Raw genomic sequence first — 15,938 nt, forward strand, 5'->3', positions numbered from 1 at the left:
ATTTTTATATTTTATATTGCCCTGTAACGTCAGTAAGGTGTTCAGTGGTTCGTATTCCTTTTCCTTCTAAAAAAAATTCCTGAGTCAGAACAGCATTCGCGATCCTCTACATGTAAAAGTTTATGGGTCGTGGTATCGAATTATATTTTTGCCGCCCTCTCAGACAAAAGTAAGAACAGTAGTTTTGTTGTATGTTTTATAGATACATTCAGAACCTCGCCAGGAACAGGTTGGTCCTCCTCAGCGTATTTATTAAATCCAACAGGCCTTGCATATTTTCCCTATGATTCACAATGATACTTGCACGCCAAACTAATTCGTATACAAAAATACAATGAAACCCTAACCAATACATCAAAATTTCCAAAACATTACTAAAATCATGAAAGTTATCAAACGTTAATCACAGATAAATTAACTTTCATCGGTTTTGAGTCGCAAATTTCTACCCGCATGAGTTTATCAGTGAAATTTCGAATTTATTATGCAATACGAGTATAAAGTGGCAATGTAATACCCATATATCGCCCTGCAATGATAAGATTCGATATCCCCAATTGAGTTATATTTATAATATCCAGATTTAATGTCAACCGATACTGGGACATAAGGGAATATTGAAATTGGTAGACCGTTCCACAACTTATTCGTAATGTTTAAAAGTTTTTTTTCACTTTTATGCGTGCTGAGATAAGGTGGAACGAGTTTTTTGCCCCATACGGATGAAATAACCAATCTAGTTTTTATGTATCCTAGTTTTCACTTGTGTGGGCCATTGAGGATATATCTAATACGAAATGATTAATTCCTTAACGGCAGTTGAGTCACCTGATGATGAAGTACCATCGCCCATGAACACCCACATTACCAGGAGCATTATAGATGCTTTAACGATCAATCAAGAAGAAGTTTAATTAATATTTAAAATTATTCATTTTATGCACAAGTTTTTTTATTGCCTCTGAAGGGAGATCAGCTAACAGCCCACGTGGAGATAAGTGGTAATGGCCCATGGACGTTAGCAATGCCAAATACAAAGCCTAGCCATTGCCTACCGTAATATTTTTTAAACGTCGTTTAAAATACATGTCAAGGCGTCGAGGGATCACTAAGGAAGGACTAGAGCAAAGCTACCGCATTTTATCGGTTTACAGTGGTAACTGCAAAGACGACTTATTGTATTTGAATTGACTATATTTTCAGCCTCGACTCACATGCCTGACATGATCTTAAGTCACAATTATCTTTCGTTGAAACACATACAAGTCTTATTTACCAAGTGTTTGACTAACCTTATTTCAATAATCGAGGTCCTATTATCTTAGACACAAATCTAACATTTAAAAACATCACGCTCCAATTTCCACGCCATCTATGCTACAAAACTTGAATTAAATAATTTCGGAGCAACATCGTGATACGTGTCGATAATGATCAAATATGAATTACTGTTAATGTATATATTGTGTGCAAATAACGTGTTAATCTGTATTCAGAGTGTACCGCTCGCCACCACTTCCGTCCATTTGCGGTTTAGGTATTTTACAATTTAAGATTTATTCGGTTCGTTGCGGATATTTTTCTTGGTGAGAAGTGTTTTACTGGTAGGATTAGCGTTAAGAATGAGAATAAAGAATTAAGAATTGACTTATGTTATATATAACCAACAATATGGATGGTACAAATGTAATATTCTATGCATAATATAATAAAAGAGAATCTGTAATAGTGGCAAAGGATCTATATAACCCGACACCGGCTTCCCTTTCGTAAACTAACGTAAAATCTAATTATCATCAGGGGCCTTATTCTCTATCCCGCACGTTAATTTAACAGTGCGTAACAAGCACGTAACACAACGCATCATGTTTAGGACTATAGAAATTTGGCTTACAGAATACCATTCCACGCACATTTCACGAAGATAACATGACACGGCCGCGTTACGCGTTTACACTATCATACAGAATAAGGGCCCAGAACGATTTGCAGACCGCATTTATGCATAGTAGTACCTATATGTTGTGTCGGGTCCCCTTCGGGAAAATTTCACCCTTCGTGAGTCAGTAAACTTCGCGCATCGAGTCAAAACTGCTGAACGAATTTGATGACTCTAATCTGCTACACCAAACACGTCATCACACTGGTCATAAAATATAAGTTACAAACAACGGGTACAGTTCGTGATACATCATAGCGGTGTGTTATTGTTTATTTGTAAACTAACTGTTCATTCCCCGAAATTGGAATAAGTATCGTCAGCATGTATTATTGACATCTATATGCTATCTATAGATACAATGAATACGAAGACTCAATAGATAATAAGGAACATATATAATCCATTAACTGAACTTATAAGCCATCAGAGTAAAAAGTGTTGAAGCTTATTAATCATAGCGATCGGCCATTGATCTCGGGGCCTAAATATTAGTGTGAATATATTTCAATTGAATATCAACGTTGAGTGTTACATTTAGAATTTTAAATTGATTGGCTGATGCGCGATCTCAAAATGTCAATATAAATTAAAACTTACATAGGGTATTAAATGAAGTGAATATTACACATCAATATGTGTCATTTTTTTTGTAAATTATCTAAATAACCTTACTAGTCATTTCATTTTACAGTGGATTGCTTTGGGTGTCTTGATTGACTCGATGGTGTAGTTTTAATGTGTACACGGTATGAGTAAGACTACGGCCTAGAAGTAATGCGTTCGAATCCCGGGTCGAGCCAAAAATAATTGTGACAGTGTAAAAAATACTCAGGAAGTTAATTGGTCAGGAAATTAGCCGTGTGATACTCCCGTGCCTCAGAAAGGCACGTAAAACCGTTGTTCATGCGGCGATCTCTCTCCGGTCATGTCGGATTGCCGTCTCACCGAACTATGATATATAAGGGACATACTATACCAGTGCATTGCGCACATACTTGTGCACTATATATCTCCTGCGTTAGCTGATTTCCGTTGAGATTGGTCGCCGTGGCCGAAATTCGGTTAGGACTTATTCACTTTGTGTGTAATTTATTACTCAATCCGCTTGACATGGAATTCCCAAGAACAATTGGCCGGCATGCAAGCACTTCGAATGAAAACTACGGCGCAGAAGAGTTCTATGCCTTGTTATTCAAAATTCTATAAGTGTTGCTACTGTTTATGGGCGGTCGTATCGCTTATCATCACGCGATCATGCCTCATGCTCGTCTCGTCATTTAATTGCAATAAAAAAAACATAAAAGAAAGATAAAAGTAATATATTCTCTAGTTTTTGAAACTAACAGTAAAACCCCTGTGATGCTCGGACAATTATTTTTAAGATGGAAATCTGATATGTAACTATTAATTGCACAACGTGCATTTCAACATTTATAACATGACTAAACCATTAATCATGACACAAAAGCTTCCAAATAAGGAAACAATGTTATCTTTTCGGTTGGCAAAATTACTAAATCACTGACGGAGGCGCATCTAAATCATAGATGTGTTAAAAGAGAAAATCTAAACATTATTGTACCGCCACTCATAAATTTCCTTAATTACCTATTTGTAGTCTGCAGCTCTTAGTATTGAGTTCTGTCTTGGCCGCCCATGGCTTGTAGAAATGTAGCCAAGCCGCTGCTTACCGAAACAACTGATATATAATAAAATAAAACTCGAAATGACATAACTGACTCGGTGGCGTAGATGTATCGCGGTATGACTGCAGTGCTGAGGTCTAGTGTTCGATCCCCGGGTTAGGCAAATTGATATGGGGTTTTTCTACTTAATATTAGCTCAGAATCTGGAATTTGTGCCCAGAACAGCGAATAAGCTCGCTCCCTATCACATGGGACGAAGTGCATACGGTGAAAACTGGGTGCACCAGTGTGCATTACCTATTGGGTATAAAAGGCGTGAGTGTATAACATAAAACTTGTAACAAAAAATCACCCATAGGGAAGGATTTTTATTTAAACCGTCGAAATATACAGACTCTCATTTGATTTATGTTTTGTGTGTTTTAGTTACAGTGCTATAAGTATAATTGAATAATTTATTAAAACAATCAAATTTCATAACTAGTATAAACTTACCTGATCGCCCCGTAAGCGAGATGCATTTATTTTCAGATTTATTATAATAATAATATATATTATAATAATGTATTATATACTGTCCCACTGCTGGGCACGGGCCTCCTCTACTACTGAGAGGGTGTCAGATTTCTTATTTACACAATAATTTTATACATTACATTTGATTTATGTAGAAATTTTAGATAGATATTTAAGTATGTTTTTATTACCTTTCTACTATAGGTGTTAACTAATTTATTATGCGAATTTATGGCTTTTTGTAACCTCAAGCCTAACGTGACCTCAGCGGCCTACTAACATGTATTCTTACGGTGGGTCAGTAAGGTTATAATTATTAAATAATATAGTGACGGCTAGAACTAATCTTCCAATAAACAATCTCACACACTAATTAGGGTCAAATCAAATGTTAGGACTTAGGACCTTTGTCATTCTCGTCTGAGTATCATTAACACTCGGATCTATGTAATGTTGCTTTTAAATACGAAAGTTTATGATGTTTGTAAGAAATAAATGCAGAATTTTCTGAAAACATTTGAATGAAATTTGCAGCATAGATAAACCATACCTTTTACAACAAATTTTTGTCTTAAAGAAACATAGTGAGCAGCTCTTATAAACAGGGAAAGATCTCTCATGCGGACGACGTTGCGATCAAGTGAAATGTAAAAATACGTTCAACAATTTTGAATGTCATATCAAGTTCCTTTCATTTTTGCAGACGATTATTTATGAGTTTTAAATCGATTAGACTTTTTTTTCTCACTGGGGGTCGGATAAGGAGGTAATTATTTATTATAAATTTCTAGGATACGTCAATCATACCGTCCAGGGTTATGGCAGATGTTGGAACAGATTAAACTCTAAATTTGTGGACGTGTACAGCTTTGGCATTTAATATCAGGTAAACCTAAGGCCAAAAAGCTTGTATTCTACCGAAAATTTGCTTTTGCTGGTGGTAGGATGTATTTTATATCCGTCCGGATAGCTACCACCGTACACGATCCGGTTCCAACAGGTCGGCATTGTCTCGATTGTCGAGGAGTATCATATCTCGTCAGTCGACATTCTATCGCCACTCTACTTATCATCAGGTGCAGTGGAGTCACTTTGATGTGCTCGTACAAATAAAAAAACAACTAGACAGTATGGTCAATAATGGCTTAAGATGATCAACACGATCCTTTACAATGCCTGGTTATTTGTTGTTACTAACCGTCACCTGCTATAGTATTCATTTAAATTTACATAAATGGCGATCGAAGAACATCACTAGTTTTGGTTTAAATCTGATAATCGCCCATACATATCCGGTAAATTTGGCATCTCGCGGGATTTCCTAGCGTCAAAAAAATTACGTCACGACACTTTTCTCTACTGAGAATACAAAGTTAACTTTGCTGTCGGTTCTATTGATAATGTCAAACAAATGCACACGTTGAATAGTTTAACAAACGCATTAATTAGTTTGTGAGAGGTATGTGTGCCACTCGCTCGGTGCACCGTTATGACGGCTGTACGAAAGGTCAGAAATGTGTGAAAGTTGGTGTGGGCGGTTAGGGCTGTCGCGTCGCGGTGTTTTATATCCGGTATTAATGAAATATAATTTATAGTGTGCTGAGAAAACACGATATTATTAACGGATTTGCCTTTCTGTTTTGCTGTTACTTACGTTATATTGGAAGTTATTGTAATCGAAAAATGACTGCAAAAAATACGTTTAAAATAGTTTTTTTTACAGCATAAATCTTTTGATTACGCAAAGCCCCTAATGACTACTGAAAGTGCTTAAGAGACCGAGATAGATATTAAGTAATATTAATAAATTTATATTGGTTACAGTTACATGAGATTAATATGGCAGTAATGTGTGAATAAAAAAATGTGGAGTATAATTTCCGCTATAAATAAAAACCTCAAATACCTCATTGACACAGAATGTCTAACAACCGGTCCATTAATTGAATTTGGAACGCCGTAATATCCTAAATGTGCGTGAAATAATAATTCCGCAACAATTTAGGAAATCCTCAATTACACATGAAATTACATAACCAGAAAAGCCATTAGCTATAAAAAAAAAGCATAGAATGTGCTACAGTGAAATTATTTTATACAATGAAATTATATTTATTATATTCTAAAACTTTTTCCAATAGACAACCCTATCTATTGGTCCTGTCCGCAAACGCGCTTGCGAATTTTTTGTGTCCGCTCCATAACAAAAAACGTATCGAATGATAACAGGACATGCATGAAATGAATGGCATATTATTTGCATTGAACACTACAGCTTTTGAAACTAGTCAGAAAGATTGACTAGGCTAGTTAGGGTTGTCAAATGGTAGAATCTATACGGTGATTGAATGATCCCTAAAGTAAATTAGTCTTTAATTGAATTTCATTTATTTATTTCTTTAATTTTGTTGCGATGTTCATAAGTTAAAATACAAACATGCTGGCCATTGCATCTGAGCATTTCTTACAAATATGTAACATCTTACTATGACTGTTATAGTTGCGAAAGTTTATGACAATATTTAGGTGTTTTTGGAAATAAAAGTAAAAACCGCTAAAGATATTTGGACGAATTAACAAATAGGTTACATTTAGCCTGCCTAGTACACAGTGGGATGTCGTGCTTTATATAGCAATTAGGCTCAAACCACAGCCTGATCAATTGCTTCTGTCCACAATCGGGAATATAGGAATCATATAAAAAAAACTTAAGAAACTGTTATTTTTATAGTTCACTGTTAAGTTACAGATTGTCAGCGTCTGTGTAACGCCTTATATACGATTCATGAATTAATCCACATAAACACTTAATATCGAACTGAAAAACAAGTAAATATTCTCAGTCTTTTTCAGCTAAAAATACAGCTTTTTTCATGTGTTCAACAGTGAAATGGGAGGCTTTACTTTTTAACCGTGCAACATTGAAAGAAAGTTATTGAAACAAACAGTTACCCATTAACATTACAACAGCAGTAAAATACTTTTTATGTACGAACATCCACCTTCCATTAGTAGCGCCGACTTAGCTTTGTACCGCGGCTTGGCTTACGAAAACAAACATGTTTTGTTATTACAAGTTATTATAACGCCCACTTTTTAATTATTCAATCTTTCCGCATTAAGGCTAGTTCTAACCGGTATTTTTGAAAATATACTTTTTAAAACTCTATTTAATCATTTCTAATCATAATTTTGGTATCCATGCCAATTCACTGTAATATTATTTTATCAAAGAATGCAATATATTTCCGTAGCCTTATAATGCATCGCGAAAAATTCCATAGAATATAAGTATGGTAGTAGATCTTATTGGCTAATATTCTTTAATATTATGTGACAAACAGTCAACAGATTAACTATTTAGTAGACGTAAAGCTAAGTGCGTAATAAAATGTAGACCACCCTGTGTCGTTTGCCACAGTCGGAGCGCCATAATTAGACAAAGTATTTAGATATAATTTTACGCCTCAATTATTAAACTAAAGCCTAGTTTATTTTTATTCCATTAAGTTACGGCAAAAAAGACATAATAAAATTTCGCTGAATTAACGAATAAATTAAGAGCGCGTTGATGTCTTTTACCAGCATTTTTGAAATGCGTGGAATTTATTTAAACATAGCTTTATTATTAATGTTATTAATGTGACTACTTGAAGAAAATATTACATTTTTTCTATACTCGTATAAAATCTGAACTTTTCCACACAAAAAGTAATTTTTCGTGACAACTTTCCTAATAAACGATACATTATTTTTTATCACACAATATTTATTTCACAGACAGATATACTAGTTATTAATAGTATTGCAACATTAATTACATTTAATCTTTGAGTTATCCAAAGCTTGAACAAAAAGCCTGCAATGAACCGCGGAATCCCGTGATCTCAGTAATCAGGCCGGTACCGCTAGATAAATGATACAACCGTTAGCGCCGCAGAGCCTGAACCAACTCTTTAATTGTCACCTTATAAACTGTAGGGTGCACACGCGGCTTTAGTGTTTCAAATGTTATGTCGAACTTTAGTGTTCATTACGATGAATACTAGATGTTCATGATTATTGTCATTAGACCCGTGAAATGAGAGTTTTTCGTAGTTTACAAAAAAAATCTCTTATACCAAAAGCACTGAGCTTTCTAAGCTACATAAAGAATAATTAACCGTGTTTATTAGTGTCTTAATTATTTAATATTTAGGTAAGACTTGTTCCGTCTTTTAATTGAAATCAATTTATAGATCTACTGTAACTAAAACTCCTGAAACAGTATCACAATTTAATACCAAATTCTCTTTTATTTTTTGTATCGTGTTGTAAGATGTTAAAGATGTATTGTTCAAGTTTATGACAGATTCAGATCTACAATAGAACTGAAACAATTTCAAACACTTGTCTCACTTCAATTCACATTCGTCAACCTCAGCGTCCCACGCAATTGGACCGTGTAAAAGCCCACTGGAAAGCTTTCGATCGCCGGTCATCAGCATCCGTGCCGGATTTAAAGTCGCGTTAGCTAACTAGTCCCGGCGAGTCCTATAAATACAGCGACTGGCCGCGCCGTGATAACTGTACTTTGCACTCACTTCCTGTCCGCTGCCAGTTTGTGCATTTTGTTGGCATTTTTGTATGGGGTTGGCTAATTGTATTTTGTGTGTATGGTTGGCTTCGAATTGTAGTTAGAGGTGATGAATTGTGAACTGTGGTTCGAAAACGTTATGAGTTAAAAATCATTTGAAACTTATGTTTGTCTTAATTTCGAAATAAATCGTTTATATTGTAATCTCTATATATTATACTTGTTACTTAAGCTCAAAAACATCGATATATTTAAATGATATAGTTTTTGTAGATTAAATAGATAGAGTTTTAAGCGATTACAAACTATGAAACGACTACGTTTTTCAAAATCAATAAAAAAATTAAAAAAAATATTCTCTTTACAGAATCTCCCATCAAAGATGCAACAATCATAGCAGTGAACACAATGGGCCCCCCTCTCAGTACCTGGCCCTTCAGCCATCCGGCAAACAAACACAGTGACAGAAAGTGCATAATGAACAATTACGTAGACAGTGTTCGAGTGTGTATCAACTTCACGTTTATGTTGTTAGTGGTGCAAATATTGTTCGGGCTGGGAGCGCGGGCGGGGCCTGTGGCGCTCAATTTGGACTATATGCAAGGTGAGATATTGTTGTTATTATAAAAACAAATAATTAAAAATACCTTATATTTCTTGCTAAAAAAAAGTCACAATTGAAAATATTAATTACAATTACAAATTTACCAGAATATGAACATCACAGGAGTTCATTATTATTATGTTATAATCATGTTTTGTGTATATAATTATCATTATTATGTTATTTTAGAACTGCAATTCATTTATATTTAAATTTGTGTAAATAATATTGTAAGAACCCCTCGTAGTCGAAGGTAAAGGCCTCCTCCAGAGATAACCAACGTTCTCTATCGTTTGCTATTTGCATCCAAAAAACTCCAGCTATTCTTACTATTATAGTATAGTTATTATAGTATAGTAATATTAATAGTTTAATAAAAAAACTTTTAGAGTAATGTAGCGTTCTATTAGTGAAAAAATTCAAAATTGGTTTAGCAGTTCCTGAGATTACGGCGTTCACGTATCACGTCACGGGTCGGACCAAACATGGTGTAAAGTGGATGGCCTAATTGGCGATAAAAGCGTGTATGTGTTTTATGACAAAGGCATACCATGACCACGAATAAAGTTGGATCTCTATATATTGTAATAACAGTTGAAATAAAACTATTTTACGGATTTCATCGCGGTTATTTATATTATTATTTTCTGCCGACGTTTCGAAGACTTTGCAGCCTTCATGATCACGGCCCGGACTGTCTCCAAAATCGTTTTATTTCAATGACCAACATTCGCCTTAAGAAGAAATCATTAAGTAAAAATAGTTGTGTTTATTTCCATAACTTCATTATCACCCAAAACATACCTCAGTAGTTCAAAACATTTTCCACACGAAGTAAATTCTTAGTACGATACAATTAATTGAGGTCGCAGGATGTTATGCACTCCTGGTATCTCCGAGTATCTTCCTGGTTATAACTAATAGAGCGCTACCGCTAATGGTGCAATATATCCCTCGGGAACTTCCCTATCGCAATAAACTATCAGGACGCCTCCAAAGGCTATCTCTATGCAAATTAAACCCGTTACCTTGCTTTATTACGACGCACAAACATACAAATTGATTTCTGCGTACATATTAAATTACATGAACTGTGTATGTAAATTATCTGGCCTTCCCTCGTTAAGGAAAGTGGGATTATAGACTTTAATGTAACAGAATACAGTTGAGTAACTTTGTGCACTAATTAAGTGCTATACGACTAGAATGAGAATAATGTGCATATGGTAGAGCTGGGCTATAAGTAGTGAAGTCTACATATATATATGCTTGATTGGCGTGGTACCAGTGTCTTGTAGAAACTAAGTAACAATTGGTTGTTATGTTTAGCGACAAGTTGGCATGATTGTCACGTTCGCGGGCAATGATGGTCACCTACTAGCCTACCATCAATCAGTGATGACTCGTCTAGTCAGAGTTTGAGCTGTGCCCTTAATAATACTCGTGTGATAAAAATTGTTCGCTGACATTTCTTAATGCCATTTAAAGGTTACATAATATAAATGGCTTGTTTTATCCAATTAATAATAATTAACAATGAACAATTAGTAGCAATTTTAAAATAATCGTTTTAGTGTAAAATAATCGTAAAATGTTTTGACTTATATGACTTAAGGTGTTTATAGGAAGTGAATGTCACAACAATTGAACAACACAATATTATAAATATAACCTTGTCCAGTGTAACCAAATTGTTTCTATAAAAATAATACAGTATTTTATAATAAAGTAATAGTATGATAATAACGTTTTGTATAGTAAACTAAAATAGTTAAAACTCGGCTCTAAACAATTGACGATTATAAGAAAATGTATTTTTGAATTCCACACCATAATTACAACTACATAAAAAACTTTTCTATAGTAATTATTGTACTAATTCAACGAAAAATTCAGGCATTGGTTATAGACATTTTATTTCATTTACCGCAGTATATATGCGATAATAGGCTTCAACACGAACCGTAACCGCTCTAGACTTTCGATATCAAAATGTAGAGCCAATAAAAATTAACACACGCAACTCTACAGAATCAATTTCCTTTCAAAATCTATAACAATAGACATACGTCGGAAGAAAGTAACGATAGTGGAAGTGAAAATAATTTCTTTCGCATTGTAACACTGGACTGTGTCTCTGGTAATGTATTCGTCACACCGCGATGATATGCTATAAGTGAAGCAACGGTTTCACGGTACAATGAATGATATATCTAGATTATGGCTGGCAGTGCGGAGATTATTAGGAACTAGCTTTTGCTCGCAGCTCCGCCCGCGTGAAAAAGGTTTGCGGGATTAAATTCTCGCTTTATATTTTCTTGGGATAAAAGTAGGCTATAATGTATTGTAGCTATAATGTAATGCAGTTAAGTAGCTTCGTAAGTATAAAAAAATCTAAATTGTATTAGTTATTCCTGAAATTAGCGCGGTCAAACAAAGTATAAAGCTTTATATATTTGTATAGATGTGATAAAGTGTTTACTCTCTTTTATAAAGTAGTGTGTTTTATATAGAGACCTATAATTCTTTATATTTAATTAAAATCCCTTATATTTTTTTTGTGTATTATTTTAGACGAACATACGAACAATGTGTCTTCCCCTTAATAGAGACGTATGCAAAAGTGTTATTGGAAATACTCTTAATCAATCTCTTTAAAAGTTTAGGTTAAATATAAATAACTTAGTAATCATAAGCCTTGATTGTTATCAAAATGTTGTATTGTGTACAGTAAATCATGAAAAAGTCAAAATTGATTTAAACAAACTTCAACTAGGTATTATCTACATCAGGTTTAATGCAATCCCCATAGTCTGTGTGAAATCACCAAGACCACATAGATGAGTTTAATAATTCATATGTAAATTTGTTTCTACTATAGAGCAAGAAATTAGAAGTCCCCTTGCAATGGAATTCACTACAACGGTTGCCTAGCAACAGCTATATACAACAAAAAGTTCATTTAAAAAGCTGTTGTAACTCTGTACATAAAGATTTCACTTTTCAAAATTTCTAAACTCCAAAAGTCCAGCGTCACTAACAGCCGTGAAAATGATTCGTGTAAGCCGAGTCGGAAGATTTTTAAACTGTCGTGTCCTCACGTGGACAATGTGAGCACTTTCACTCCAGCACCTCGGCCAAGTGGGTCAGGCGCAGACGCAGGCGCAGGTCACCCACGGCTTTGGTTTTATTATCGTAGTGTTATGAGGTTATCACTTTAAGACGATATCTTTTTATTTATTCTATGTTTACATATTTATGAGTTGTGATCTAGTTTTGGTAAGGAACATCGATCGAAAAGTTATTGGTAAATGATAGTTGGATTATGTCATATAAATATTATTTGCCAGGATTTTCAGCTTTTACTGAAACTATATAAATTGGCAAATTATTTGGCTAATTTGTGTTATGACTACAGACGTGCCTATCATATCATAGGACAAAAGTAATTGAAAAATCACAAATTACTAGTACCATTATCTACTCCACATATACGTGTAGGTTAGGGCCAAACTTTAAGTACAACATCCAAACCCGAGACAAATATTTGCGCCTCACACAAACATTTGTGTTAGTGCCTTTTGAATAGCAGACTCGTCACAGTTACGAATCCGCGCAGACATAATTTGGATGGTCTATTTGCGCGCAAGTGACAAACTGTCGGACAGGTATTAATTACTTATTCAAATACGTTATGTGGGCCGATGAACTCCGAGTGACTCAGTTCGCTTTCCACTTAAGCGTCGTCCATATTGTCGCTAAGTTGTCTCATGACGTCGCAATATCAGTAATTTGTAGGGTAGAAACGGTTATTTGCAACAATTATTGAATTCTTTTTTTAAATATACAAATGTATCGGTAACTTGTAAGGTAGAAACGGTTATTTTTTGCAACAATATTGGATTCTTTTTTTAAATATACAAGAGATATTATTTATTTAAATTTAATGTAATATAAAAATGCACTCCTATGTTTAAGTACGTTATTATTGGAGTCTTCGTTGGCCTTAATTATTTTTTCAAGTATATTATAGAAAGGATTGACTTAAGTATATTGAAAGTACGCCATACAATTTTGTTAGCACAAGGTCTTCTGATAAGCGTCTCATTTATCTGTAGAAGTTAAATGGAACCTATACTAAATTACAATAATTTGTGTAATATAGGGATTATTACATTATATAACTAATAAGGCATGTTTATAAACAATACAATGAAAAATAGTTCATTAACTGCTTATGCCATAAATGTTCATAAACGTAAATTAAAATTTCATTGCTCTCGCTTGTTGAATGCCTTGGTGGCGTAGTTGTATTACGGTACGACTGCAACGCTGAGGTCTCGGGTTCGAAACCCGAGTCGGGAAAATGATATTCGTTTTTCTATTCAGTATCAGCCCGGAGTATCAAATTTGTGCCCGATACGGCGATAGGCTAGCCCCCTATCCCAATCATGGGACCGCGAAATGTGGGTGCACCAGATGCACCTCTGCCTACCCCTCCGGGGATAAACGGTGCGTGTGTGTGTGTGTGTGTTTGTGTGTGCGCGCGCGTGAGTGTGTGTGTATGTATGTGTATTGCATTCGCTTTATAAATATCACCGTTAAAGTGTGGGAACTATATTTCATATCTCAAATAAGACCGTTACTTCAAGTTAAGCTCAACTCGATGTGGTTTCGTGCTGCAAAACTAACCGTATAGTGCCATAAGGCTGATTTTGGTACCCCACAGATAAATTCTTGATAAGAGATTAAAGGACAGTTTCACAAGATACAAGAAAATTTTATTTCACATTTATTGAATTAAACAGCTTAAGTAGATAGTAGCAATATTATGAAAAAAAATTGGGAGCATGGATTTGAGTGTGACCTTTGTGTGTTCAGCTTATGAATTTATGTGACGAGTAGCATATACTCAGAAGTTGGGATATAGGCCCTAATTATAACTTTTATGCTTATATTCTTAGTAATTAGACTATTGTGCAAGTCAACTCGCCTAACGAAATTTATTCATTGGTGGTAGGGCTGTCATATGTGAGAGTCCGCCTGGGTAGGTACCACCGCAATGTCAGTGTCAGTGTACCTACTGTACATAATAAGACTTAATATCACATATCTCAGGATGGCGAGCGCAGTGGAATACCCAACAATACTTTGTAATTCAAGGTGTTGGATTGTGTTTCTACTGTTTGTGGATGGTCGTATCACTTACCATCAGGCGAACGGCAAGCTATTCTCGTCATTCAAACAAAAAAAAATATACTAAAAACTGTTACTTGTAACCGGATATTTCTAGCCATATTGTAAATTGTATATTGACTAAGCTATTTTACAATAAAATTGATTTAATAATTTTGTGATAAATACACAACAGACTATGATATAATGATCTAGGTTAAGCAATGCTATGAATTATAATTACGAAGATAGGGGCGCAGCTTTAGATATTAGTAAGCTATTATATAAATACTTTTTTAAATGTGTTCCATGCGTCAGTATTCATTTATATCATGAGTCATGACTCATTTACTTTCACATCGTGGTGTTGTTTTGCAAATAGGGAAAATCGGTACTTCAATAATTTTATTCGGAAATTTCTTTTATTTTTTAACTTAACACTTTCATTGAATGTATTTTTATTGGGTACACGATATTTTACATCGCTGTAATTTTTATGATATTATTACTTTAATATCCCTTTCGAATATTTGTGTCACATTTCTTTTTCACTTCCTACATTTCGTATCGATTGTGTAGTCGAAGAAAATATTTGAAACTTAAATTGCTGTTAAGAGGCGAATACACTAAATATTTCAACTTCTACGACTATCAATAGTGTAGTGTTTCTTGATAACAAGATATTTATTTTATATTTATATAAATACAATCGACAGCCTTATTCCATATTTCTTGCAAAATGGGAACAAAGAAGAAGCTGTGTGACTTGTTGAAAAAAGTTTAATTAAATCAAATAATTAAAACTTTTTGCTAGCTTTTATGACTTATTCAAATATGTTTTTATTAGCAAGCAACAGTACTCAAGAATATAAACAATGTTATGTTTTTGAGATTCTAAAAAAATGCGCTACGTGTGTTTATTGTTTGGATTTCATTAGCGTATTTAATTACCGGCAACAGTTAAGCGGCAAAAACAATTTACAAGCTTGTAAGTTTACGGGTGTCGAGTACAATGGTGGGTATTTTTTTTTCAAGTTTAATAAGATCAATAAAATTGACAAGAAAGAGACGCGTCTCAATTGTTGTTACAATTTTGCCGGCTTTGAATAAGCTTTGCATAGGATATATCTATGGAAGATGAAGAAGACAATACCACCTCTTACTTCCTATGCATAATATATTATAGGCAGTGGCACAACTTCTACACCCACTTTTCACCGTGTTTTTAACGTCCCATGATGTGATAGAGGAGACTATCACCAAATTCTAAATTCTAAACTCCGCGCTAATACTGAACAAAAAAAACCCGGGTTAGAACCCAACTCAGCACGGTAGTCGTACCACAACACAACTATGCCACCGGGGTATACACAAGAATTCTTAATAATGAGTCATATTAACGAAAGTTTGTAAACATCCTTACAAGGAAGATGGAGTAGTTACTTAAGGAAAGGAAACTTCACTCTTACTGCTGACTCA

General features: G+C 34.4%; 1 protein-coding gene across 1 annotated transcript in view; it reads left to right on the top strand.

Moving 5' to 3' along the window:
• The window catches only part of LOC115441621 (serine proteinase stubble), a 46,626-nt gene that overhangs the window by 5,041 nt on the left and 25,647 nt on the right, over positions 1 to 15,938 (top strand). The window contains exon 2 of the mRNA XM_030166482.2: positions 9,048 to 9,284. Within this exon, the coding sequence (XP_030022342.1) occupies positions 9,089 to 9,284 (196 nt within the window). The 5' untranslated portion in view covers positions 9,048 to 9,088. The remainder of the gene's footprint in view (positions 1 to 9,047; positions 9,285 to 15,938) is intronic.

The sequence above is a fragment of the Manduca sexta genome, chromosome 18, assembly GCF_014839805.1.
Source record: "Manduca sexta isolate Smith_Timp_Sample1 chromosome 18, JHU_Msex_v1.0, whole genome shotgun sequence".
NCBI classification, from domain to species: domain Eukaryota; kingdom Metazoa; phylum Arthropoda; class Insecta; order Lepidoptera; family Sphingidae; genus Manduca; species Manduca sexta.